Source organism: Enoplosus armatus, chromosome 13 (genome assembly GCF_043641665.1).
Source record: "Enoplosus armatus isolate fEnoArm2 chromosome 13, fEnoArm2.hap1, whole genome shotgun sequence".
Lineage (NCBI taxonomy): Eukaryota > Metazoa > Chordata > Actinopteri > Centrarchiformes > Enoplosidae > Enoplosus > Enoplosus armatus.
The window spans coordinates 10736205-10764150 of record NC_092192.1 but is presented as its reverse complement, the minus strand read 5'-3'; the positions used below and the strand labels follow the sequence as shown (position 1 = coordinate 10764150).

At 40.9% G+C, this 27946-nt stretch overlaps 4 protein-coding genes and 3 non-coding genes across 9 annotated transcripts; 1 reads left to right on the top strand and 6 right to left on the bottom strand.

Annotated features, from left to right (window-relative positions):
• The first annotated feature begins 3126 nt into the window (after window positions 1-3126).
• On the top strand, window positions 3127-7123 carry abhd11 (abhydrolase domain containing 11). Its single transcript, XM_070918016.1, has 6 exons — window positions 3127-3260; window positions 4919-5054; window positions 5454-5627; window positions 5850-6020; window positions 6584-6765; window positions 6966-7123. Exons 1-6 carry the CDS (start codon window positions 3142-3144, stop codon window positions 7099-7101), a joined length of 918 nt encoding a protein of 305 aa, XP_070774117.1. The 5' UTR covers window positions 3127-3141; the 3' UTR covers window positions 7102-7123.
• A 1986-nt stretch (window positions 7124-9109) lies between these two features.
• Window positions 9110-13834, bottom strand: bicdl2l (bicaudal-D-related protein 2-like). Its single transcript, XM_070917956.1, has 6 exons — window positions 13180-13834; window positions 12486-12605; window positions 12236-12394; window positions 11507-11583; window positions 11244-11364; window positions 9110-10158 (listed from the first exon to the last, which is right to left on the bottom strand). The coding sequence occupies exons 1-6, from the start codon at window positions 13708-13710 to the stop codon at window positions 9814-9816; spliced, it is 1353 nt and encodes a 450-aa protein (XP_070774057.1). The 5' UTR covers window positions 13711-13834; the 3' UTR covers window positions 9110-9813.
• Window positions 13835-15693: 1859 nt separating this feature from the next.
• sumf2 (sulfatase modifying factor 2) lies at window positions 15694-19945 on the bottom strand. Of its 2 annotated transcripts, none has more exons than XM_070917793.1 (9): window positions 19860-19945; window positions 19618-19762; window positions 19412-19526; window positions 18992-19036; window positions 18741-18891; window positions 18432-18487; window positions 16386-16470; window positions 16057-16198; window positions 15694-15981 (listed from the first exon to the last, which is right to left on the bottom strand). In XM_070917793.1, the coding sequence occupies exons 1-9, from the start codon at window positions 19939-19941 to the stop codon at window positions 15879-15881; spliced, it is 924 nt and encodes a 307-aa protein (XP_070773894.1). In that variant the 5' UTR covers window positions 19942-19945; the 3' UTR covers window positions 15694-15878. The 2 variants fall into 2 exon arrangements, with proteins under 2 accessions (XP_070773894.1, XP_070773893.1); XM_070917792.1 differs by having other exon boundaries at window positions 19618-19765; window positions 19860-19943.
• An 834-nt stretch (window positions 19946-20779) lies between these two features.
• Window positions 20780-27490, bottom strand: cct6a (chaperonin containing TCP1, subunit 6A (zeta 1)). Of its 2 annotated transcripts, XM_070917058.1 has the most exons (13): window positions 27283-27490; window positions 26517-26580; window positions 25697-25831; window positions 25431-25604; window positions 24882-24985; window positions 24490-24760; window positions 23962-24044; window positions 22959-23055; window positions 22726-22873; window positions 21917-22050; window positions 21649-21751; window positions 21255-21327; window positions 20780-21159 (listed from the first exon to the last, which is right to left on the bottom strand). In XM_070917058.1, the coding sequence occupies exons 1-13, from the start codon at window positions 27417-27419 to the stop codon at window positions 21087-21089; spliced, it is 1596 nt and encodes a 531-aa protein (XP_070773159.1). In that variant the 5' UTR covers window positions 27420-27490; the 3' UTR covers window positions 20780-21086. The 2 variants fall into 2 exon arrangements, with proteins under 2 accessions (XP_070773159.1, XP_070773160.1); XM_070917059.1 differs by lacking the exon at window positions 25697-25831.
• LOC139295859 (small nucleolar RNA SNORA22) lies at window positions 22167-22303 on the bottom strand. Its single transcript, XR_011598436.1, has one exon. It is a non-coding gene; the product is annotated as a small nucleolar RNA SNORA22 (small nucleolar RNA).
• LOC139295858 (small nucleolar RNA SNORA22) lies at window positions 23395-23531 on the bottom strand. The gene has a single exon (XR_011598435.1). It is a non-coding gene; the product is annotated as a small nucleolar RNA SNORA22 (small nucleolar RNA).
• On the bottom strand, window positions 24129-24265 carry LOC139295860 (small nucleolar RNA SNORA22). Its single transcript, XR_011598437.1, has one exon. It is a non-coding gene; the product is annotated as a small nucleolar RNA SNORA22 (small nucleolar RNA).
• Window positions 27491-27946: the final 456 nt, after the last annotated feature.

Below are 27946 nucleotides of genomic sequence, written 5' to 3'. Positions count from 1 at the left end.
AGTAAGGCCAAAACTCATGTTGTGAGTGATTATATGTGGAGATCTATCTATATGTGTTATATCAAGTGAAGTCTGGCTTTTATTATAAATATGTAAACATTTCCCACCATTAATTATTATCAGGAGCCTTTTTCAATATTTCCAAAATCCCTCTAAATAAAATGTATAAGGTGGGCAGAGGTTTATAAAGGTGACCCAGACACTGAAACTGCCACAGTGCAACAGTGAAAGCAGAAGTGTCAGTTAAGCAGAAGTAAGGTCTCTTGTAATTTAAATCAACAGACATCTGATTAATGTGACTGGTACCATGAGAGGATACCATGCATGTTGATGTACATTTATTTAAGCAACTTTTTCGACTTCACTTTGGTCTAAAAGTTTCTGAATGTTTGCAGGATGACTGCTTTGACTTGTCTGGGTACTGAATACAAATGGCATGTCGTAGAATAACAAACCTGACATGCTAATTTTCATGTGTGACAGCAGCCAATATTTCACTGTAGGCAAATAACATTTTGGTTTGTGTGACAGTTTAGTGACTTATCTTCACAGAGTTTCTTCAGTTGAAACTGGTCATAAAGGTTGTGTGAGCTAAGCTCCACTGTTGTTACTAAATAATGATGCACTGGGACATTTATCACTGACATGTTAGTGATTTGGAACTTTAAATTATCCCAGATCATATGATCCTTCTACTGTTCCTTTTGTTATTTCTTCAATTTCGTATTTAATCGCTCTCTATGAGAATAATGGTTAAAGTTTTAAGTTGACATCTCAATTCAAAATACGTAATATAGCATGTAGGAAGAGCAAAAACGTGATTCATTCATTTAAAATGAATAACTTTCTCCATAGAATGAGATGTTTCTATTATAGTTTAAAAAAAAAACATCACTAACTTGCATGTGTGCATGTGCAGGCACTTTGTAAGAGCAGGCAAAGGAACAAAGACAAAGACTTAATTTGCTGTGCTCTGTGTAGCATGAAGAAGAGCTGGTGCTAACTGTCTGGACGCTCGGCTTCATTACACAGTAAAGAAGCAAAGCCACAATACTCAAAGATGCGAAGTCAGCTAAATCTGTTCATTTTCAAGTCATGTCGGAGAATAACCATTGAATCTCAGATTATTGTTTATTTCGTATTGGGGAGGATGTTGTATAAACCAATTGGCCTCCATCCTCCCCTGCATTCTTTTTAAATATATAGGGATATATTGATTGTATTTTACTGGGATATTTCTAATTGTGTGAATAAACACTAAATCTGCTATTGTGGTGCAATTTTCCAACTTGCTGCCGATACAATGTTACTTGAAAGTATTTGAATCCTTTGAAATAAAGGCAGTATGACAATTGAATAATATTGTTGAAAAAAGTCAATTAGCATCATGCTGGCAGTTTTTTATACGTGGTTTATACTGTCTGCCAATCTGCCAATTCCCTTTTCTTCTCTCAGTTGGGTCTGTGCTCCCCCGGGCCTCTCTCTCATGCCATCACTATGGTGACAGCTCACAGCATGCATTATCCCAGCAGATACGTCTCCCATAGCAATGAATGTTTGGAGACACAGCAAGGGAGGCCAAGTTGTCCAAGCCTTGAGACTGATGGTTTGTTTTTATTTTATGCACTGATCACAAACTAAACCAGAGTGATGGTGAGAAAGCGGGACAGGACAACAAACAGACATATAGTTTCCACACTGATGTGTACAGTGCGGGATGAAGAGCATCTGTAAATAAATTTCCTTGCCCTCTAATACCTTACTGAGCTCCTTTGGGACTATTGTGCCTGTAAGAATCAAGATGTTATAAATATTGAGTTAAATAAGTATACACAGGTGAGTAGATCTGTAAGGTTTCAGAGCTGATAACTAACAAATCATTAAAATTCATACCACTGAACTTGCAAACTGTAATAATGAGGTGTTGAGACCAGACAAAGAGGAATAAACCAGTGAAAATTCCTGCTAATAAAATGTACTAAAAGCAAATATCATCATTTTACTTGATATTGATCTGCATCTCTACTTGTCAAAGAACATTACACAACAACTCGACAAAAGCATTGAAGCTCTGTAACAGAATAAATACAGAAAAGTTATAGGATACAATACACATTAGTTAGTAAAATATCCTGTTGTACCGTGGAAAACAATATAGAATGCAGCAGTCGTTAAAACATAACACATGATGTTTTAGCTTTTTCTGAGGTGACAGTCGCCTGGTGAGGGCAACATCTAAGTGTCAAAACAGTCACAGGTTTGATCCCTACAGACTTGTGTGTCTTCTACAAATGTCCGTGCAAGACAATGTATGACCTGATCATTTACTGTAAGCTGTTCTCACGGGGAGCATTTCAGTGTGGTGTAGTAAGGAAATCATTTTGTTGGGGGGGGTGAGAGAGAAGGTGTAGCCCACATTGTGACACTGTGGCGCCACCTAATGGTTTAAGAAAACAATGTGTATATTTTTACTTGCGGTTGCTACTGCTAAGTGCATACACTTTGTGTCAGTCACTACAATCATGTTGGACATTAAGGCGAAGAAAAGATTTCAATCCACGTGGTCATTTGAAATCAAGAAAAGTAAACACAAGTCCAGGGTAGTTTTCGCGCAACATAAGTTAATCAAGCAAAGAAGAGAAGAAATGTTGGCTTTTTAACCTACAACAGACTTTACATGTAAATTCAGCTTTTTGTTCGTCCTGTTAACTGGGGCTGAATTTAATATACAGACACCTAACGAAATCTACCTTATAATAAAGCTTTGACAAACATTTAATTAAGTGGGTGAAATTTCCTTAGATTGAAGCCAGCTATTTAGGGTCAAAACTTAATATTCACAGTAAAGCACAGTAGAAATAAATATGTTTATGTTGATGTTCTTGGTTATAATTGTCACAGTCGAAATAGTTATCCTATTTTTTTACGGAGCCTGAACGACCAAATTCAGGGAAGAGAATAACACGCCTTGTGCGTCCAACGTCATGACGCAGCATCAGCTGTTGACTGCCTGAAGCTCCCTTCAATCTCGACCTCCGGGGCTGCTGTGCATGCACACTCACAGAATCTCTACTGTCATTGTGGCCGTTTTTAAACGCACATGCTGTTTGTCGACGGTCCGGTAACGGAGCATATGCTGCCATGAGTGCTTTGTGTCGCCTGATCCAGAGAGGACTGCTGAGCGGCCGGCCGTCGTGTCGTTTATTCGGACAGCAAGATGTGTGCGGGGTGGCTCCCATCCGGACAGCCAGCTCATCCAGGTATCCCTGCTAGCTCCCCGGCTAACTGATGTCCTCTGTCTGCCTGAGTTAGCGTGGTGCGGTGCTGCTGGGTGGACATGACAGCCCAATGTTCCTCCTTTTAAAGCAGCCAGTAACTCAACCGTTAGAATTTGTCACTGTTTCGTGTCTTTGTATCTGCATGGACCGTTAACTTCACACAGTTTACATAAATGACATTCAAACGTCTGGTTAGCATGAGGGTTAACCTGCAGTCGACCTACGATCACAGTTACAAACAGGAGTTTAGATATAGCCAGACTCTCTGTCTGGCTGTATTTTATTCTGTTATATAGCTAACGTTAAATAGAACGACAATTGCTGTCGTGTATATTTGGTATATAGTATGCTAACGCTATGCTATATGTACGCTAAATTACCAGTTTACTAGGTAAGCCTAGCCAGCTAAAATGAATACTGTCTAATACAACACCGCTGTGATAAATCCTACTATCATGAATGTTCAGTTTTTTGTTTAAACTGGTTTAGAGAGGAATTGTTTCAACTTAATGGCCATAATATTGCGTTAAACGAGGGTAGACACAATATTGGAAACATCTCTCATGTTTAGCTAGTTGTACCTAGTAAACAGGCAACTGAGTGTATATGATGTAGCTAGCTAAATACGGAGGTAGGTATCTGCACAAGCTAATGCAAACTCAACATATTAGCAACTAACGCTAACTCTGAATCTGTGAACAGTGTACAATTTATGTAGAGATAAGAGAATATTAGATGCACCTGTAGTGTAATACAACACACCACAAACCATAGGGCACTTAAAGATGACCATAGAGTTCAGTGCTGAAACCATTAGATGACTAACAATTAAAATCACTTATCAAGCAAATATGCCAAATATTTGCTGGTTCTTGCTTCTCAGATGTGAAGATGTTGTGTTTTTCTCTGTTTTATATCATTGTAAATTCATTATCTCTGGGTTTTGGACTCCTGTTCGAACAAATAAGTAATTTCAAGACTTTATGATGTGCATTTCTACCTTATTCTGTCACATTTTACAGGCTGAATAAATAAACAAATATATTCAAAACAATAATGAGCAGATTAATCAATAATGACAATAATTGTTCGTTACAACCCTAATAGAACTGAACCTTTCTGACATGTATGTCCTCTCTCTGTATACTGTTACATTAACTTCTGCAGCTTAAATATTTCTCCTTTTCTTTTGCAATTTACACTCATATATCAATAAATGGCAAGTGGTATGTTGTGTTTTTATATGAATATTACTTAAACTAATACTAAACACTAATACTACTTAAACTAAAAACAAGGTGTCTGTACCTGTATGGTTACCTAATGTTGTACCAGTTGGTGGAAGCAAAACAGTTCCAATGAAATAAGTCACAAATCATTGAATAATGCTGCCAGTGCCTTGTTCTCTTTGAATAATATCCCCTGATGTCCTGTTTGAAGGGGACTGAGGTCAAATTAGGAAAGCAAGATGCTCTGCAAGTTGAAGCAATTGAATCGTCATTTCCATTCCCTGAAAGTTTCATCAGTTTGCAGAGATTAGATTTATCACTGTTCCTGTCTAATATAATAATAATTCTCACCACAGACGTACCCGGGGAGATTCTTACTAATTAACATGGATGTTTTCCCCCCCTCCCCAGCCCAGTCAACTTGACCTATGATGTCTTCGACGGGAAGGGAGAGAGCACTCCCCTGGTGTTTCTCCATGGCCTTTTTGGCAGCAAATCTAACTTCCACTCAATAGCGAAGTCCTTGGTGCAGCGCACAGGTCGAAAGGTAATGCAGAGATGAAGACATCACACACCTGTCTGTTGTTACATCAAAAACAATTCATCTTTATTGTGTTTGAGTTCTCAGCAGCCTGCCACTAGCCCTCTTATAAGAGCAGACGTGGGAATGTACAATCAACCAGTGTGCTGCTGTCATTTGATACAACTCCTCAGCAGTCTGTACTGTTGTAATAAATACTGGTAGATAATCTGCTCTTTGGCTTGCTTGAAGGAACTCATCACCTCATGTGCACAATACAGCCATTGTCTGTGCTGTCACTCTCCTGAGCTGGAGCCAAAAAAAAAAAAAAAAGAAAGAAACAGCTGACATAAAAGTTTTTTTGTTTCCGCTCTGCTGGCTCTTTCCCCCCATTCCAAGTGTCCTAACTGTCCTTTGTCCAGTTAGGTGCTGACTGTAGATGCCCGTAACCATGGCAACAGCCCTCACAGCTCGGTGCTGACCTATGAAGCGATGACCGATGATTTGAAACACCTCCTCGCCCAACTGCGCATCGAAAAGTGCATCCTCATCGGCCACAGCATGGGAGGGAAAACGGCCATGACGACCGCCCTGACGCAGGTTAGCAGAGTTTATCGTGACGCTACAGTCCCCTCACTGGATGTCACCTGAACTTTCTCACTGTACACTCCACTCCTCTCTGAGCTGAATCATCCTCCTCTGGTGTTCATGCCACGCCAGCTGCTCTGTTTCCATTTTGTCATTGGCTTTCCCCCAATGACATCTTTTTGTTTCTCTCGTTTTCCTTCCTGTTAACGTCAATATATCTGTCTCTGTTTGTAGTCTGGTTTAGTGGAGAGGTTGGTGGTAGTGGACATCAGTCCAGCCCAGACCACCACACGTACCAACTTCCGCTATTACATCCAGGCCATGCAGGAGGTGAAGATCTCTAGTGACATCCCACGGTCCACCGCCAGGCGGATGGCTGAGGATCAGCTCCGCGCTTTGGTCAAGGTCAGGATTCCTTTTTGATTTCAGTGTTTCAAATAGGTGTATGTCAGCTGTTCAGCAGAAACAAGTTGTGAACACAACACAACACATATTAATTATCATTTAATAAAGTTGATATGGCAAATTTGTTAGCAACCAACCACATCCAGAATACAGAATAATATTATCATTTATTTGGAGTTTTGTTTTCGGGCCACCTGATGAATTTAAGTCCAATATTCACTCTCTTTTTCAACTCTGTTTTTGGTCTCTTATCAACTTCTGGTGGAAATGTCTGGCTCTTTATGCTCCACTGTGTCCACCAGCTAGTCGTTAACTGTGTCTGTCTGCTGTTTGGTGCTGACCAGGTAGTGTGCAGTGGGATTTTAGAGGTTTTTGTGCTGAAAAAATGGAGCTATGAGAGAGTTGAGCATGAACCAAAACAGTAAAGTTGTGAGACACAGTGCAAAGTCGGGTGATAATTCTCTTAAAGCAACCCCCTTCAGATACAAGTTGTCATGTGATCCATTGTTAATATAAACATATTGATTATAGCTTTAGTCATAAACTGTCCCTCCCTCCCTCAGGAGCGCTCGGTGCGTCAGTTCCTGCTGACTAACTTGGTGGAGCAGAACGGCCACTATGCCTGGAGGGTCAACTTGGATGCCATCTCGGCGCACCTTGAGGACATCATGAGCTTCCCCAGCTTTAACACTGTCTATGAGGGACCTACACTGTTTCTGGGTGGAGCCAGTTCTGCTTATATCAGGTATAAAACACCACAGACACAGGCTGTTTATTTTTATTTAAAGAATACTCACTGAAATGCTTTGTCACTCTTCATTAACATTTATACAGTAACTACTTTTCTGTGTTTCCTGTTCTTCCTTCCGTCTCTTTTGCCCTTGCACCACCGCGTTTTACCTGATATTCTGATTCCTCCTTCTCTGTGTCTTCACTCCTGACCAGCTCCGAGGATTACCCAGAAATTCAGAGGCTGTTCCCTAACGCTGACATCCAGTACATCCCAGACGCGAGCCACTGGATCCACGCAGACAAACCCTTAGATTTCATCAGCTCCATCAGCTCCTTCCTTCAGTCCTAGCTGCCTCCTGCCTACGCCTCAGAACTTTTTTATGCTCAGCATCTCTGAGCGTCCCCTCACTGAAAATGAAGGTTAGAATTCAGCAGCTTCAGCAAGAGCGAGGGGAGTCGTTAGTGATGTTAATAGTTGCCAACACTGGACCAAACTCACCCTTTTACAGCAGTCAGTTCTTACCTTCAAACAAACGTAGTGTAGTGTTTTCTTTTGTTTACTCTCTCTGCCAGACAGGTAGTGTTATTAGATTGGCTCGTTTCTAGATGTGTTTTCATTGATTCTTAGACTTGTAGGTAGAAAATAGCCATGAAAATATCTCCAGTTTAACATAACGGGGCTGTTTTGGAAGTGATATACTAATCCAAAGAAACTCTCATTTGCACAGTGCTTTCTTTATGTTGAAACATTTATGCCAGTATAATAGAAAGGTGATTTTAGTTTGTTTAAGTACAGTGGACCAGCAGTAAGACAGTTGAATATGAAAGTTTTGACAGCACTGGAATGAAACAAATAATGTGTATCTGAGAAGCTCTTCCTGGAGAGACGTGAAGAATGTGCAAAGCAAAAAGTTTCTTTGTGCAAGGGAGTTTGGTATCGTGTGTCAGGAGGTTGGAGCTCTGCAAAGAGGCTGTAATACAGACTTCATGTGTATAGACGGTTTGTTGTAGAAACTTATTTTAATGTTGATAATAGTGATATATATATATATATATATATTCAATATTTTGGTCCAGAACTTTATTTCTCACGTCCTCTCCTCTGTATGTCAGAGATGAAGATTTACAGGACGGTTACTTTGTCACAACTCAAGGTCATCGAGAGCGCTGGTTATATTTTTATGCCAACATAATCCTCTATGAAAACCATGCTGAAACACTCAAATGCAGTATTGCCACAATCAGTTTCCTGAATATCTCAGGTTACAACTGGATATGCTAGTTATTGTACTCTTATATTATTCTTCTGTCTGTCTGGCAGTAAGCCGTGGTAATGTTGTTGTGTCTTTGTATTTGGTCAGTCCAATTAGTGTTTTGATGAAACATGTTTTACCGGTTTTATTATCTGTATCTCACTTATCTTTACAACTAAGGCGCAAGGCTATATGGGTATCTCACAGATATATGCTGCAACAGTGTATGTTGTTCTAATTGTAATAGTGTTAATATCATTTCTGTTTCCATGGGTTTGAACAGTACAGTCCACAGTAGTGAAACTGCCATCTGTATGAATAAGCAGGGTGTTGTAAATTTGTATGTGCCTCTTTTGTCGAGAGCTCCTTTTCCATTTCTGTAAAACTTGATTAACAAAAAAACTTTTATTCTACTATAATAACTGTCAGACTTTAGATTGGCAGCTGGGTTGCCAGTTCTGTGTGAATTTTCTCACAAGGAAGCTGAACAGACGAGGGTGTATCCCTTCATGGCACTCGATGTTTACTACAATCAGTGTTTTATGTTTGTTTGATGTGAATACAGAAGTCTTAAAGGCTTTAAATTACCAGAATTAAGTTGAGTGAAACTCTCTTTATTTTATTCTTTTGATAAAGCTCCAGTTCGTGGAGAAGCCCCCGTCCTCCTCCTCCACCACAGGACAGATTTGTCTTGTTGCACAATATGAAAAGATTGTCGGGGGGTTTGGTATCGATGCCATTTGAATGCAGGCCCTGCTTCAGCTTCTGTAGTGTCGCAGTGGGACAAGAATTTGTCAAAGGGGAACTCGGTGTCAACAATATAGAAAAGTGAATTTATTCAGTCACATTGAAAAGCTGTTTGAAGACTAATCATCTGTTCAGGATTGTATATTGTTTCACTATGAGCATGCCTTTTCTCTTGTCATCAGATGTACATTTGCTGTGCTATATTCGTCTCAGTTTGTTGAACATGTTGCCACAATGGTGGCAAATATATATATATATATAGATAATGCCATATATAAATTTTAAATGTGTGCAAGATGCATATAGGAGTGGATTATATATCATGGAAAATGTACAAACTAATATTATACAATAAAATGGCAAAAACCTGCGACAAAGTTTATTCTGTTTTTTCTTTTGAATCTTAAAAATGCAACAAGCCAAAGTGCAAACTATGAAGGATCTAAAGTGGCGTTATGACAGCGTCTCTCAAAATAAACTGCACTCTGACTCAGCAAGAGATTTGAAGGAGCTTTTGCATAATAATTTCATTTATTTACAACATGTCAACAACACATTTAAGTGTTATAGTATTAAAAATGTACATGACTCATTCAAAATCAGTTATATTTCATACAATCTTATATATATATATATATATATATATAGTCATGTTTTCCCAAGAATACATTCAAGATCCCCTTCAGACATTTTAAGACATAAAATACTGTGCTTAGAAAAATCTGGGTTTTTTCTACTAAAAAAGTTAAATTACCTCGTTGAAAAATCTTTCAATTCTTCTCTCATTGGAAAATGCAGAATCTATGAATATGTAAATGTTGTTCATGACAAAAATGTAACTGCTGGACACAAGATGTCTCCTGATTCAAAGAAGAGCCTCTGAGTGTGTGCACTGGAGCTGTATATAATAATATGTAGTATGTAAGTTGCATCATTCTGCACAAAAGTGTGAAGGTCAAACAACCAAGTGACAATAAGCAAAACACATGTTTGAGTGGAGAGGGACTTTAAATCGTTAAGAGAGTTTGAATGTACTCAAAGTGCAAAGTCATCAATCACTTTCAATCGAGTGACACGACATGGAAACCGCTGTGACCCCCGCCCAACTCCGACTCCTGCCCAGCTGCGTCCTGGTCTTTCTTGCCCCTCCTCAGCTTGTCCCTCCAGTTGCGTTGAGTAGGAGGCGTGCTGGGAGTCGGAGCAGCAGAACCCGAAGATTTGGTTATGAAGATTTGGTTTGAGTTGGTTGTAGGAGGGACGGGTGTAGGCAAAGGGATGTTGGACGGCCGCTGGATGGGCGGTCTGTTGTTTCTCCTCAGGATGCCCAGGCGGGAGGGCTTCTTCTGGGCCTGCTCCGCCTGCTGCTGAATCTGCAGCTGCTGGTGGAGGATGAGCTGAACGTCCTCCTGAGTCAAGAAAAACAGGTCGTCAGAAATACTGACAAAACATCAGCAACTTCAAATCTACAAACAGCGAGAGTGTGATCCATGTTACATTTATTTTTCACGTGGCTGCTGTCAGAGCATTGTACACTGAGTGCCTCTGGTGAATAAGGGACTGTACAAAAATTATAAGGAGGGGAAGGGTGGTCAGAAAAGGGGGAGGGTCATTTCTTTTTTCTTTTTGCTGAAGGGAGGGAAGACTTTTTTGGTAGAGCAGGGGAGGGTCATTTAATTTTTACTCACCCCAAATTTAAATTTCAGCCTTCTCTTGCAGGATGAATTTTAAAAAAGTGATGGGTTTAAGGTAAAACATAGGGTAGGGTAAACATGCTGGAATCTAACTTTCATATCCAGAAAAGAGTTTGACCAATATAAATTTTAAACAGTGTGACTAACATCTTGGTATTTTAGCTCCAAATAGCCCAAACCTTCTGCAAATGTGCAATATCTTAACATCTGAATTGTCTGTGCGGCTGGAATTTAGACCGTCACTGCAGACTGGGACACATAACACTTCTCTTTTTACAGTAGTTTAGGTGAAATCAGTGTGGATTTTGAGGGTACAAATGAAGCAGACGCTGCTGCTCTCACCAGTAAATTTGCAAACACAAAGTGCAGAGTAATTTCAGTTTAGCGCTGCAGGGAGCCAGACGCTCACCAGATGAACACACGGGCCTGAAGCCAAAACACTGTGGCAGGATACCAGCTGGCAGTAATGGCCGCATACAATACATGTACACAATACAATACATGTGCTGAAGTATGCAAATTTTAATTGTTGTTTGTTTTGTGCTTGTTTTATGGCTGAACATCAAGTACACGTGTGTACATAACACTAATTATGTGTGTTTATTTTTGTGTGTGGGTGTGTACTCTCTGCGTCATACTTTTCAGTCGCATGTGTTTAGATGTTCCCACCGTCTCTTAGTTTCAATGTGACTCCATATTTTAATTTATACTTAAGTTATTTATTTGTTCAGCGATTACACCTTTCCCTTTTCCCTTTATTGTTTTGTCTCTGTTAAACATTCAACTCGTCTCAGTTTTACCTTCCAGGCCTCGAGCTCCACCGCCAGCTCCAGGCGTTTCTGTACGGCCTCTAGCAGCTGGTTGTTCAACATCATCATCTCTGTTTTACTCCGCAGCAGCTCGGCCTCCATCGCCTTCTTCCTGCACAGCGGAACAGAAAGAATGACACATTACTCAAAACAGATTCACGTCTTTCAACTTCCTTTTTTCCCCCTTAAATCTTGACTCATTTGTTATTTAGAGGAGGTGAATGTGACTGTGCACATCATGTGTCTGTACTCACTTCTCTATGGCCTCATCTCTGTCCCGCAGCGCTTGCTGCAGAATAGTTCTGTCCTCTGCTCCTTTTCCAGATTTGACCTTTTGAATGAACAAGCAGGGGAGGCAGGTTGTTATTTGTCACAACTCTTTTTATTCTCTGCCTTTAACCTCACTGACGTCACAGGACTCTTAACTGTCTGATCTAATCCCTCCGTCAGTCACACACCTTGTGACTTTCTCTAACATGCAGTAAATACAAGAAAGACTCAGATCACTGATACCGTCACTTATAAACTTGTCAGGCCACATAGCTGAGCTCTAACACCTGGGTAGAGGAATTGATGGTCTTTTCAGGGAAACAATGAGGAAGGTGCTTCATCAGGAGGGCACTGGTGCCTCTCACGTGAGCATTAGTATGTCTGTACAGACCTCAGGGCTTATTTTAAGGCGTCTACTATTCAACCACACATTGCCAAATATAGATTGAGTCTTTAAAAACTTGCAGGTGAAAGCATCTTTAAATAAGGCAGATCCTACTTCTTATATCAAGTTAATATAGTCGTGTTTTAGATTAAAACTTCATTGTGTAAATAATTAGCCACCTTTGTTGCTTGTCCTTTATTTACACTAGTATGTGCAAAGCAAACATTCTTTTGGGAGACATTCCCACTAAAATCAACACAAACTGAGATAGCAGGGATGTGATGTGTGTGAGGAGCTTTATTTGAGTGTATGTGGGTGTTGACTTTACCTGTTTGGTCTGGCTGATCGCCAGTTTGCGGGCCACATTCTGCAGCTGGACCAGGGCAGCGTCCAGGCGGTTTACCCCTTGAGAGGGTTCAGGCTGGCCGGACTCTGGCTCTGTCAGCGGGTGCAGCAGCCGCAGAACGGACAGGACCTCCTCTGTGACCTGGGATGGAAATTAACAGAAAGAAATGATGATAATCCTGCAGAGTTCTGCAGATGTACACCACGCCCCGGTACTTTTGTGTAACCTTTACCCTCTCTCTGTGCTGACTCCATCCCGGTCCTTCTCTGCTCTCCTGCAGCTTGTCCACCTGGGCCTTGAGCTTGATGCTTCGTCTCCGAGACAGCTCTACTTCTCTGCGCACTTCTTTAAGCTGCAAACAATAAATATCATATGAGTACATTTTAACAACCACTTTTTGCTGCGTAGATAGTTGTACGCCCGCACACAACCTCATGACATTTTTACACAATGTAAACAGAAACTGCTAATCTAGATTCCTGGGTGAAACTGTCGACAAGAAATCCAGTCATACTGGCTGAGAAGTTATTTAGCGCTTACGGACACTGCAAATATACACAAACGAACTCCTTCATAGAAGCACACTCAAAGACACACCAAGATAACAGAGCAATGAAAGGTATTAACATAAAGTATGAGGCACATGACCACAAATCAAATCATCATCCTGCTTCACTATGTAGAGGGACATGATAGCTTGGTGTTCTGGAAACAGCTTTGCATCTTTCATTTTGTGGTTTTTGTAAATGTTTGGTATACTCCTCAGTGACGGTTGAGGCTTTCTCTTCCTTGTATAACAGGTTTTCTTGTTTGACAAGCCTCTTTATAGAAGGGTAGACTCAAATGCATGCACTGTAAGAAACATTTATGTTTTTTCACCATATAAACAACCTCTCTCATTTTAAACATGCAGACTGTTATCTTACCGTGTCTGTGACATGTCCCAGTGTCCGGCGTCTGCTGAGCGGCCTGCCACTCCTGATCAGGTCTGGTAAAGTGCCATCTGTGTAGGTCCTCTGTGAGGGGCAACCACCTTCTTCAGCTGAATCGCCTGTCCCCTCTGAGGTCAGCTCACCTGGAACGTCTTTCTCCTCAGACGGTGAGGCGCTGCCGTCCTCGTCAAGCAGCTCCTCTTCACCCATATCTTTTAAATTCAATTCAGCAATGAGGCACGAGTTGTTTAAGGGCAGCAGATCAGCACAGGTTCCTTCTTGTAGGTCATCAGACACCAAATCTGCATTGTCTTCCTCCGGATCTTCTGGTTCTGTTGTGGTCATTGAGACTTTTGGTTGTGGCTCTGTTGGCAGAACCGTCGGTCGGTAAGATGAATATTGGCTCCTGAGCGAGCCCGACTGCCTGTCCTCCAGCCTGTTCAGAGAGGAGTAGAGCTGTTCACTGGTGGTGACTCGAGGTCTTAGCCTCTCGTTGAGGTCTGAGAAAGAGTTAGTGTAGTACATGATCAGCTCGGTAGAAGTCACAACCAGAAGCAGGATCGATCAAACCATCTGAAGATACTGTCAGGCTCTGTATTAAACTTGAAAGAGCAAGAGGAGAACAGAAAAACAAGGAGGAGGGAGTATGACTAACAGAATGTCTCCAGACTGGTTTTTCCTGAACTGCGTGCATCTTCACTGGGACACAACATGACATGATGTGATGTCACTGGAGGCTGTGGCTTCATGTGGCCCGTCAGGGTGTTCTTCCTCCTTTTCAGTCACTACACAAACACATGACGTGCAAACATACCACAGCTGCAGGGGAACAAAGGGAGGAGGGCTTTTGATCCTTTCATACAATCCGATTATTCAGGTTTTGACGCATGATACCCGATTTAAACTGCTCTTTAACCAAGCAACTCAAATAATCACAGCCAGAGGGCTGGAGATGGTGACCTGAGAAAACAGACAAAATAATTGACAGTCAGCGGGAGTAATACAAGTTCAAACAGCCCCATTTTCAGCTGTGTAACGATGCATTTTCCAGCTAATCTAAATATGAGAATTTCCTCAACCCATAAAAGAACACTTAATCCTTCAGTTTATCAGAAACATTCAAATTCAAAATCACCAAATTTGGAGATACATTAAAAGTCTATTAAAGTCTTTTTTCCTTACGTGACAAAAAAACTCATACCGAGTCAAAACCACAGACATTCACCTGTTTATTGATTTATTTTTGGACTTTCTGCTTCGGGGAAAACACCAGTTGTAGTCTTTCCTTGCAGTTGAGTTAAGAGGGTAATTTTTGGTGACAAACGTCCCACACACATGTGCAGAGATGAGTCAGTGACGCATCAGCACATCCCACTGATGACTTGCCGATGTGTTTGAGTTTCAGGGAGCACAAGAAGAAGCTTGAAGTTATTATTTTCAGGCAGGTGAGAGTTAATTTGAAGGTTCAACAACAATAAAACTACACCACAATTATCAGCCAATGACAATTATTATGATTTACAATAATGGTTTCCTGTTTATTTTCTTATTTCAGAGGGCTAGCAGTTTCCCCAGTGTGGGTTTGATAACAAATCCTGGGGTTTATAGTTCCCAGGACTGAAGAGTCTGCAAGCATCCAGATGACACATGTAAATCTCTATAACAATGAATGTATTATACAACAGTTTCACATCATTCGACCAATATAAGAGGCTGCATTTCAGGGGAAACCCTGTATAGGCTTTAGATATGTACTGAGGAGGTGCTCCGTGAAAATGTGGGGATGATCAGATGTATAGATAACAGAAGAAAAAAAACAAATTTAAAGTAGTTTTAAAAACTACATGTTAAATTTCCAATATGCCAATTTGTAAATTGCAACACTGTCCACATTCTGTATGTGACAAGAACAAAATTGCCAGCTGATTTTGCCTAGTCACTAAAAACACATTTCACTCCACTTGCATAATATCTCTGGATTGTGTGGCCAGAAACAGAAACAAGGCTTGGCTGTATACAGTTACTTGATACTAAAACTAGAGTTTTGATAAAACTTCTTATCCGGTGTGTTTAACAGCATCAGTCCAAGCCACCACTCAGCCGGCCACTCGTGATGAGGAAGTAAACAAAAAGACAGGATTAGACGAGGATGTGGACTAAACCAACAGACCAATTTACTCTCTGGTCACATAAAAACACCCAACAAAAGACAGATCCCAGTGCGTCGAAGGAAGGCTACCAATGCTGACAGAGTGTCCTACTTCTTCCATTCAGAGAAATTAGACAATGACACATTCCAACAACTCTCCTCAGTCATGCCTGTGAAATGATTGGCATGAGACTTTTATTGTTTCGCAGTGTGAATTACCACGTTGCGGAAAAACAGTGAGAAGGAACTTTAATTTTTGGGGGAATATGATTTATTTCTTGAATGTTAGATATTAGTATGGTTGTTTTTATCCTTTATCAAATTCATTTAAAAAAATCTAAGTTCTCCACAGGAGAAATACAGTTTGTTTTCTAATCTTCATTAATATTCATTGTTAGTCATTAATATTCAACTGGTCCCTTGCTTTTTTCTTGTTCTTTGTCCAACTGAAAGTCAATCAGATCCATTAATAACACCTGAATCACTGTTGGTTCAAATGAACATTATTGTCCTTCACTTAATATTGTTGACTTCCTGTTTGTTGCTACAGTTCTGTTTTGTCCTTTTTCTTCTCTTGTTTCTGTCCAGCGCTGGCAGCACACCTGAATCCCAGGTTATCAGAGGCAGAGTCAGGAGTGTTGCCCATCCTGCGGGACACAGAGTCAGAATCAGGACTGTAGCGCAGTTGCTTCGTGGGCTCCGAGTCTGAAAATACAACTCACCTGGTTGTGATTCGTGCCCTATGATTGGCTGAACCATCCACTGTGTCAATCCAGGAGGCACCACGCAGCACATACGTTGGTTGTGCTGCTGGAAAGGGTGTGGATGTCCATTCCCATGTGTTTCCCATCATGTCATACAGTCCTGCAGGAAGAATCAACACCGTGCTTACAATATGAAGAAGCACACAGCAAGAATCTACCTTTACACACTTCACACACTATTTTCTGTCAATTGCTTTCAACTGAAGACATCTATGTTACCATGTAGCACTTCTAATCTCATATAATCTCATTAATGTTTTTTTTTACTTTAACTAAGGGACAGTTACCATAACTGTTCTGAGGAGGAAAGGCAGTGACAGGAGAGATGCCATGGTATCCATCCTCTGCAGTGTCTCTATCTGGAAATGATCCCTAAAACATACAGAAAAAAACACAAATTAGTGATTACAAAGCAAGTGTTTTCAGATTTCACTGACAATATATCGTATATACAGTGCATCCGGAAAGTATTCACGGCGCTTCACTTTTTCCACATTTTGTTATGTTACACCCTTATTCCAAAATGGATTAAATTCATTTTTTTCCTCAAAATTCTACACACAACACCACATAATGACAATGTGAAAAAAGTTTTTTTGAAATTTTTGCAAATTTATTAAAAATAAAAAACTAAGAAATCACATGTACATAAGTATTCACAGCCTTTGCCATGAAGCTCAAAATTGAGCTCAGGTGCATCCTGTTTCCACTGATCATCCTTGAGATGTTTCTGCAGCTTAATTGGAGTCCACCTGTGGTAAATTCAGTTGATTGGACATGATTTGGAAAGGCACACACCTGTCTATATAAGGTCCCACAGTTGACAGTGCATGTCAGAGCACAAACCAAGCATGAAGTCAAAGGAATTGTCTGTAGACCTCCGAGACAGGATTGTCTCGAGGCACAAATCTGGGGAAGGTTACAGAAAAATTTCTGCTGCTTTGAAGGTCCCAATGAGCACAGTGGCCTCCATCATCCGTAAGTGGAAGAAGTTCGGAACCACCAGGGCTCTTCCTAGAGCTGGCCGGCCATCTAAACTGAGTAATCGGGGGAGAAGGGCCTTAGTCAGGGAGGTGACCAAGAACCCGATGGTCACTCTGTCAGAGCTCCAGAGTTCCTCTGTGGAGAGAGGAGAACCTTCCAGAAGGACAACCATCTCTGCAGCAATCCACCAATCAGGCCTGTATGGTAGAGTGGCCAGACGGAAGCCACTCCTTAGTAAAAGGCACATAGCAGCCCGCCTGGAGTTTGCCAAAAGGCACCTGAAGGACTCTCAGACCATGAGAAACAAAATTCTCTGGTCTGATGAGACAAAGATTGAACTCTTTGGTGTGAATGCCAGGCGTCACGTTTGGAGGAAACCAGGCACCGCTCATCACCAGGCCAATACCATCCCTACAGTGAAGCACGGTGGTGGCAGCATCATGCTGTGGGGATGTTTTTCAGCGGCAGGAACTGGGAGACTAGTCAGGATAGAGGGAAAGATGAATGCAGCAAAGTACAGAGACATCCTGGATGAAAACCTGCTCCAGAGCGCTCTTGACCTCAGACTGGGGCGACGGTTTATCTTTCAGCAGGACAACGACCCTAAGCACACAGCCAAGATATCAAAGGAGTGGCTTCAGGACAACTCTGTGAATGTCCTTGAGTGGCCCAGCCAGAGCCCAGACTTGAATCCGATTGAACATCTCTGGAGAGATCTGAAAATGGCTGTGCACCGACGCTTCCCATCCAACCTGATGGAGCTTGAGAGGTGCTGCAAAGAGGAATGGGTGAAACTGCCCAAAGATAGGTGTGCCAAGCTTGTGGCATCATATTCAAAAAGACTTGAGGCTGTAATTGCTGCCAAAGGTGCATCAACAAAGTATTGAGCAAAGGCTGTGAATACTTATGTACATGTGATTTCTCAGGTTTTTTATTTTTAATAAATTTGCAAAAATCTCAAACTTTTTTCACGTTGTCATTATGGGGTGTTGTGTGTAGAATTTTGAGGAAAAAAATGAATTTAATCCATTTTGGTATAAGGCTGCAACATAACAAAATGTGGAAAAAGTGAAGCGCTGTGAATACTTTCCGGATGCACTGTATACACAAAATATCACTGATCTTAAGAGTAAAATCATATAAAACAATTATTTTTACTGCAACTTTCTTCTAGATGTATCTCAGCTAACATATAATTTGCCTTTAGATAGGTATGTCTTGAAAACTATGACGAGTACCATCACACCAGTGGTAGTTTAAAAAAACCCACAAGTCCTAGTCAAAGCATCCTATAAGGACAACAAACTGTGCTAATGCTACTACAATATGCATTATTATAGGAGGCTGACCTGCCACAGGTTGGTTCTGTTGGCCTGGAACTTGTTTCCCCACGGATAAGCCCGACCTGGAACACAAGAGGCAGGAAAGACATAAGAGGACAGCAAACAATAAAATGATATACTAATTATTGAGCAAGGTGGTCATGAAAACTAGTTTCCCCTCTTTCTTCTTTGACTCATGAAGCATCAATGTAAATTAAAACACCGTTGTAACTAATTATAATGGATGTCAAAAACTGTCAAAAAGGTACAAAACTCTGTCATAATGGTGGCAGATACAGAATATATTGTATGCTTTGCAGTGAATAAACTGTGTACCTTGCAGCCCCCCGCGTGCAGCCCACTCCCACTCCTCCTCAGTGGGGAGTCTATTGCCCTTCCACTGACAGAAGGCCTGAGCATCATTCCAGCTCACCTGAACCACCGGGAAGCCAAGGCGCTCGCGAATGCCTGAACCAGGTCCTGCAGGCTGAACAGTAGAGGGTCAAAGCAGTGAAAGGCAGGCAATGAGGGCATACTAGGAGACCAATGGAAAAGATAGGCATTCAAGGTAAAACTTGTGACCTCACCTGTCTCCAAAACACCCGTTCTACAGGCAACCACCAAGGAGCAGACTGTATGGGAAAGATGAGAAAATTAGTCAAAAGTATTCACAAATGTTAACTGCTACCCCTAAAGTCCACCAAGTGTATTGCAACAGTGTCCTTACAGTGTGTGTAGCAAACAGCCTATTTTGTGTCAAAATGTTTAAAAAGAATGAAAACGCCCATGACGAAATCATTATTACTATCATTATTATGTTTTTTTTTGTTCGACCAACAGCTCAAAACCCAAAGAACTTCAATAACAATAATGTAAACACTGAACAACAGCAAATCTTCACATTTGAGAAGCTGCAAAAAGGGAATATTTATTTGGCTTTTTCTTTGATAAATGATTCATTAATAGTCAATTGATGTCAGATAAATCAAAAATCAAAATCCCAGTACCTCAATTCTCCGTGTGACTTTGCTCTTCAGCTCTTCTGACACAAAGTCTTGAAACACAAAACTCCAACCAAATGTCTCAGCTTCAGTTTTGTACTTCTGCGCTCTCACAAAGTCTCTGTGGAGAACGAAGGTCAAGTCAGAGGTTTTATTATATTCCTTTTAACTAATTACCAAACACCCTAATATCAGGTTTCAAGTTTTATTACCTGAAGTCGGCATTTGTGACAGGGTACTTGTCCATTTTAAATGGCTGCAGTTCAACCTCCTTGGTGGGGGACTCCCCATCTCTCCCATCAGCTGCACTGGTTCCCATTAACATCTTTCCTCCTGGTATATTCAGCATCTCGTCTGCTGCTGTGTCACACACGCGCACTTGTCTTATGTTGTTTCAATGTTAATATTATTTATGTTGTGGTATGTTCAGAAATTAAAAGGTGTGAGTTCTTACCTGCCACTGCCAGTAAAAACAAAGCAGATATCCACGACACTGTTTTTACGTTCATTTTTGACAAGCTAGTTTTAGCTAACATTAATTTGATATAATGTATACACACAAATACAAGTTTAAGAGTTAACAAACAGCGGAACTACTCAAACTTCGATTCAATGGTCGCATTTTTGTCGTTTCTCTGTCGGACACATTTCACCGTCGTAACGGAAATGGGTTCAACGATAAACAGGTTCTGTGTAAAATGAAAGGTTCCGCTTCGTTTAAACACGTGTTAATTTCTTTTTACGTATTTTTGTATTCTGTATGTAGTTACTATGTCAGAATGTCAGAAAAATATGAAGGCATCATTTTACTTGACTTAAACAAAAAACAAAAAGGTTTGTAACATCTGTGTGAGATATTAGATAATCTGCCACTAAAACGACTGGTAAATATTTGTAAATGGATTTTCGTTATATATGTAAGCCTGAGGAAGATGAACTGCCTATCCAAGCATAAAAACCTTTTTCTTAATTCACTCTGCCTTATGGGGTTTATACATTATACATTTTGGAAACATAAAACCCAAGTTAAACACGAGTTTTAAGAATATTCTTAATGAGTCTGTCTATAAAAAACATTTAATGTTGTGCCCAGATGTAGAGGAAATATTCCAAATCTGTACTCAAGTAGGTAAGTATTAGAGAAAATGTCAATATATGTAAAATTGGATTTTTATCATCGATACATTCATGTATGAGAAGCATTTCAATGTTGTATCTGGTGGAGATAAAACCAACTTTAACTATCGCGTAGAAGTAGCAGAGGAAAGTTCAAGAACCAAAAAAATTGAATTGGTACTTTTACTACTGTAAATGTATTTAAGTTACATTTAAAGCAGAAAAAGAATATTTGTGAAGACAAAACACAAACAAATCTTTCAAGAGCCATGAAAACTTTTAATGGGTAGAAACAAAACTGAGTGGCAGAGGTCAGTGCTTTTAACAAAATCTCATAAATAAACCAATCAGAGGGAGGCATTGACAAATCCATGAAAAAAAACCCAGGACTAGCAAGACAATGGTTTCTGACAGACGCTGTGATGGATGCCGTGGTGTTTACAGCAGTGTCCATCAGACTGGGGTGCTTCAGAGTTCCAAGAGCGGGAACACGTTGACTGAACCATAAAGGTAAAACAACTATCCCTGTGAGCATGATAACAGCTGCATCTTCTTCACTTGACCTTTAACCTTTGAGAGAAGACATTCCAGCTCGCATGATCTCATCCACCAATAAGATGTTGCTGGCGATCACCGTGCTGTAAAGGGATAAAAAGATTTATATGAGACAATGCATCAGGATCATTTCAAATACAAAACTGGTCTTGTACAGTTTAGAAATGTGTAATCTCACCATGAATGGAGAAGTTGTTTCTTGACGCTGTAATTATCCCAAACACCTGCTTCTCCTGCCACCATGGGCTCCCCTAAAAAACAACAAAAAGATTTAAGTAAAAAACAAGCTTGTGATAAAAGTGCATTATAACCCAACCAAGTATTTGGGGCGGAAAAAGGATTAAACTATGACTCAAAACAGCAAAAAGAGGAGAGACAACCATAATCATGAGGAACAAAATCCAAGTGAGCTGTCTTGGAGAGGAACAATTAATGGAAGCGTTAGCCTCATATAGTATCCTTTGTGATACTAAGACGGAGGTGAATCCTTTACTACAAACATTTTCGCTCTGCAAATGTTCTGATATATTGCGTAACATAAGCTTCAATTAACGGTGGACTGTGGTTCTGACCTGTGCTGAGGTCCACTCCAACTAGCTGACCAGACTCTTTGTACTCCGTCTGCAGCTTCAGCAGGGTCTCCTGTGGGTCATAGCCAGAGTTCTGGGCCAAAACCTACAAAGAAAGATAATTAAAAATCAACGGATGTTGATACAGTGTGAATGCTAACAGATAACAAATCAGTTTTACAGTTTTTCTAATGATAAACTTGAATAAGAGTACCAGAGATATTCTATAAACACATGGGGTAAAGAAATGCTGAAAGTATAAATCCCTCACCTTAGGGATGACGAGGAGAGCATCTGCAAATGCCTGGACTCCCAGCTGGGCTCTGCCTTTCACATTGGGCTTGTGTTTTACCAGAGCATCTGCCACAGCCACCTCAAATGCACCTGCTCCAGACACGACACTACCTGAAGACACAAAGAGGAAAAGAAGATGCTCAATGAATAGTGTAATTGCCTCAATATGGGAAGAACAATGTGTTTTAAACTAAATGAATCACCAGTTTAAAAATCAACTTTGGGGAGTTTGTTCTGATCAGCTGAATACATGTAGGAGAGACTAAAACTCTCCTAATGCAGAGGTAAAGACCAGAGTCACTGTAGCACAGACATGAGAGAACAGGGAGAGCCACGTTAGCATCCCTGGGTGTTCGCTGTGCACATGAGACCAACTGCGTTTTACAAAAGAAAGAAAAGACAAACTGACCACAATTTCAGCTGCTAGTTTTACGATACAAACAGAATCAGGATAAGTAGAATAAAGAGTGATGTAAATAATGAGTGGAGCTAATGTGCCCAAAAGGACAGTTTCTGGAACTTCACAAATTCTAAATTGCATCGAATTGATAAATCATAAAATGTATTCATGCAGTAAGAGGATCAACTGGGGGGGACCATTTCAACCCTGAATTTGATTTAAATTATCAACGTTGCAAAGAAAAAGCCCAAAAAACTGCACCCTGGTGGCAAAACAAAACTGAATCACTTTTGTTAAGTTTGCTGCAATAAATAATTTCCCCATAAAACTAATGAAACACGTCAAATGACACAAACAGTAACATTTTTGGTTCCTTAGTGTCTTACCATCTTCAATGGCGTTCTTGACTGCCCGCAAACCATCCCTTACAGCATCTTTGATCTGTGTGAGGGTGTGTTTGTTGGGTCCCTTCACCAGCAGGGTGACTGAGCGAGGGTTCCCACACTTCTCGATGAATGTGTACTTCTCCTCTCCCTGCAAATAGGATCAGGGATTATTAACAACTTTGCCTTGATTTCTTGAAACATAAATAAATGCAAAAATCCAGATAAATACTCACCAGTGTGTGTTCATAAACCAACCCAGCACTTCCCAAGCACTCAGGTGTGAGGTCATCAACTGAATTCATGGCAATGCCACCGCAAGCGAGGGAGAGCCTGCCGAGGGAACAACAGCGTATGTATAAATTAGTTATTTGCAATTTATGATGGAAAAACATCATACAGCTGGGAATGCACAGTCTCCCAAACTACAGCAGCTGTCACTGTCCTGGAAGTGAGGTCTCATGAAGGTACTGCATCTCTGCCACATCTACAGTGAGTTTTCTCAATGCTTGTTTGTTTACACTTTGATTTTCACAATTTAAAAAAAAAGTGCTAAATGGGCCCAGAAGGGTAGAGATGTCACATCACAGAATATAGTAAAAGGGACTGACATAATACTGGTATAATATGCCATACCCCGAATGATGCATTTGAAAGTAAATTAATAAATCAGTTTGTTCTGATCAACTGAATACATGTAGGAGAGACTAAAACTCTCCTAATGCAGAGGTAAAGACCAGAGTCACTGTAGCACAGACATGAGAGAACAGGGAGAGCCACGTTAGCATCCCTGGGTGTTCGCTGTGCAAATGAGACCAACTGCATTTTACAAAAGAAAGAAAAGACAAACTGACCACAATTTCAGCTGACAGTTTTACAATACAATCAGAATCGGGATAAGTAGAATAAAGAGAACTGGTTGAGTGGATTCAAAGACCTCTGACATGTGGGTTTGTCCATACAACATTCAGAAGGGCACTACCTTGTGGCTAAGCAAGCGCTGTGATGCATTCATGGTGCTTTCTAAAAGCAACGGCAATCCTGATAATGACTTATTAAGAAATTGTTACCATCAATATGAAGAAGAACCAGTACACCAGCAGACCTATTGCTACCTTATGGACCTATAATTTCTGGTTCTGTGTGATGTTTCTTACGTTTTTTTTATATATTTAACATCTTAGATTATACACCTCAAACCCCTGATGCATATATTTGTAAAATATGTTACTTTCTTACCTCTCCATATTCCTCCTCTTTGCCCTGCGCAGGGCTACAATGCCTTCCTTAGCAAGAGCATCCAGGGAGAACGGGTCAATACCCTACACAATACAGAAAACATGAAACTTCCATTTATCATCAATTCAAGACATAATCCACTGTGTATTTATGTCAGCTTCAGTGAAGTTTATTCTGATCCGTTGAATACACGTAGGGGAGGAATGGACTCTCCTAATGCAGAGGTACAGATCAGATTTACTGTTGCACAGATAAAAGAGACCAGGGGGAGCTACGTTAGCATCCTTGGGTGTTCACTGTGCACTTAACAGGATTGATTAGGCCTTTCTTTTCACTTAAGCCTTTACACGACGGGTTCGTGAAAGGCATGCTTTCATCACTCTGCACAATGTGTTATTTTTCACTATATTGGTTGTTTTTTAATGCACATGAAATGTGACTCTGTACATGGGTAAGGAGACAAAGAACTACAGTGTAAGTGCCCAGCAATTAAGATACAAATACTGCATGAATTGTTTTTATGCATACCTTCTGGTTAATGACGACGAAACCCTTCTCCCCGTTGGGACAGACTTTGTTCTTCAGGGCGATGATCTTCTGCACGCGATCCTCAATGAACTTCCTCTCTGCAGCCACAAGCTTCTCCCTCTCCTCTGCACTCTTGTAGAAGAAGCCAGAGTTGACCTCAGTCTTTTCATACTCCAAAGAGACGTTGCAGGTCAGCACGTAGGCGTCCTCCACCCTCTTCTTCATGTCTGGGTGTCGGGCACCATGGTCCAACACCAAACCTCTGATCAGTCTGAGAAAGAAAAAAAAAAGAAGCAGCAACTCTTAGATGTCTGGGACCCCTATACACCCCTGCACCACTATCAGTAGGGCAAAGACTGTTCCAAGTCTTCAGTTTTTGTATTCAGACTCACTGTGTGTCGCAGTCGGTCTTGTGCTTCATCTCCATGATTTCCACCATGTACAGGTCGATAGGCTCATTGGGTTTAGTGATGGCCAGCACAGCATCTACTACAGCCTGCAGACAGACATGTCACATAAACCACTGAAAAAATTACAGGAAATAGTGGGTTCACTGCCATAGGACCGTTTAAGATCGGAAAACTTAACTATCTGCAACAAGCACCAACTGTCAGATAATATCCATGCCCAGATATATAGTGCTAAAAGTCATTAGTCCATTCATAGAAATATCAATTACAGTGTTGAAGATGTATCACTTTGACCATTTACTGAGTACGAGATATACTGCTAACATCTTCACAAAAGGCAAGGAGCTGCTTGTCTTGGGATATCTGACTGACTAAGAAAATACATCACTTTGGACTGTGGTAGCTTATGAGGGACATCTGACATTAACTGACATTTTGCAGCCAAGATGGATGAACTAAGAGTAACAACAGATCATTATTTGGTGCCGTAGGTCAACTGCTGACCCTGAGCTCTATTCCCTCATGTCTCACCTCAGTGAGCAGGTCTGCCAGCTCTGTGTGGACCTTGGTCCTGAGGGAGGTGCGTGCTACGTTGATGAGGGTCTCTCTGTCCATTTCCCTCGTCACCTTCACCTCCTCCAGAGCAGCCAAGGCTTTCTCTTTTGCCGCCTCAAAGCCCTCTGCAATGATTCTTGGATGAAGACCCTGCAGAAGTAAATCAAACGGATCAATTACGTTAATAAATGACATCTCATGAACAGTGCTGCTGTACATTCAGACAGGCCTTCCTCTTTTACCTCCGACACGTAGAGGTCAGCCTGCTTCAGCAGTTCACCGATGATGAGGACGTTGGAGGTGGTTCCGTCTCCCGTGATGTCATCCTGTGCCGTGGCAACCTTCGCAATGAGTGACGCTGTCGGGTGCTGAATTTGCTGAGAAGGAACAAGCACAGAAGATTTTGAAAACAGTGTAACATAAAAAAAATAGCAAAAGTAAGCATGATCATTATGCAAGGCACTTTAAGACTGAGAGTGTAAGATTTAATGCTTTACTTTCACCAATATATCCTGATATAAATTAGTCGTTTTGTGACCTATTAGTTAGCAAAATTATGCTTTTGATACCTTACTTTGAGAAATATAAACATGTTGTTCTACAAAAACTCATAATTTATAGAGAAGAAACCAAATTCCACAAATAATAAATGTTCTCTGATGACAGGCAGCAAACAACAACAAACATTTATACACATAATCCAATATCAGCCAAATCGTGATTTCAGTGTCTTATTAAGTAAACAAAATTAAATTCAGCAGCCATTTACATTTGCATCCAGGTATTCAATGCCAGCTGTCAGTACTGGACAGTTTTCAATACACATATCAGACAAAAACATGAAAGTATTGAGATTTGATTCCCAGCCTTATTAATCAAACATGTAACAGTTTGTTATTGAATATTTTGATTTGGGAATGTGCTAAACATATCCACACGGGTTTATATGGCATCTACATATATTAGGGGTGTGGTCACTCTTTAACAATGAAGAAGGCAGTGCAATGAGGACAAGACAGTTGGACAGAAAAAGTGCCATTTCACAGCTCAGCACTTCCTTACCATCTCGTGTAACAAGACGTTTCCATCTTTGGTCAGCTTTATGTCTCCTGCACCAGACACCAGCCTGCGGACCCAAACAGGCAGCGGAGGGTTAATGTTAAGTGAGCAAAGCAAAAGCTGGTTCACTAACGTTACACCCTACTGCCGGCGAATATACTGTTGGTAAACAGTTAGTCAAGAAAGGTTTTCAGTCAGCCATGCCTTGTACATAGTGGACATGTCCAGAGTCTGCTCATTGTCTGACAGAAATTTTACAGTAACTGCTTTCTGCTTAATCTTCTTGAAATAATCCTCCTGGCGCAGAACAATAACTACCGTTAACTTGGTTACCAGTAACCAAGTCATTGATTCGCTCATTAGTGCCACTAGTTAAGGATACATCTACGTTAACAGAAACTTCTTAACTCTTGAGTCCTAGCTGAGGTTGATTCTGACGGCTTTAGCGTTAGCGTGAGCTGCTAACGTTAGCTTGGTGGTTGTCAAAACGGCTCGTGACGATGACTGGGCAGGGCAACGTGCGCCGGGAGAATCCGTTAACCGTTTAGCAAGTGGAGGCCTACATTGTGATTTAGTGTTTTGTGGCGGAGGATGACAAGAAGTACACAGGGGATCTTTTCCAACTTTCAAATAAATGAAGAATCAGACGGCAGAAGGGTGGCTATAATGCTCCCTGCGCACAGTGTACCGGTGAATTGCAGCTAACGTTAGCTACTTAGCAAAGTTAGCTTAGCACGCGTGCTGCACAAAGGGCTCCAGCGGCACTCACATTTTCATGGTCCCCTTCGGTCCCAGGTTACTTTTCAGCACATCCTGAAGCCCCCGGGCGGCACTGATGTTAACCGCCAGGGCGGCCTGAGCCCTGGCCACCTCTGCTTTTGGGTTCAGGGCTTTCACGGCAGCCATGGCGAAGCAGCACAACCAGCAAAGTAAAAGTAAAAAGTACCGCTGGTAGAGAGTCCGCACTGCAAGGGCTCGAACGCTCTCGAAAGGAGAGTCGGTTTCCAGAAGGCTCCAACACGTGTTCTCGTGCTGCCTTTACGTAACCAGTTTAGCCTCGGAAATTCCTTCTTTCGAAAGCTTGAAACTCCTAATTTACATCAAATGAATCGTGAGTGATACGGTTACAAGTGATTTCACCTGGTGTTGGAATAATGGGTGAGACTCAGCTCCCCCAAAAGAGAAGTCAAAGCAACATTAGTAAAAGCTCAGGGTAAAACAGTGAGGCTATAATTTGTTTTATTTGTAATGTTTATACCCATGCAATGTAAACGTCAGAGAAACTTCAGCACAGTTAAATTTCTCCAAGTAGTTTATTTATTTTTGATATTTTAGGTTACAATAGATTCTGCACTTTTGTCATGAAATACACTAACACAAGGGGAACACCTCAGTTTATGTTTAGCAAATAAATCCATACTATAATCACTAAT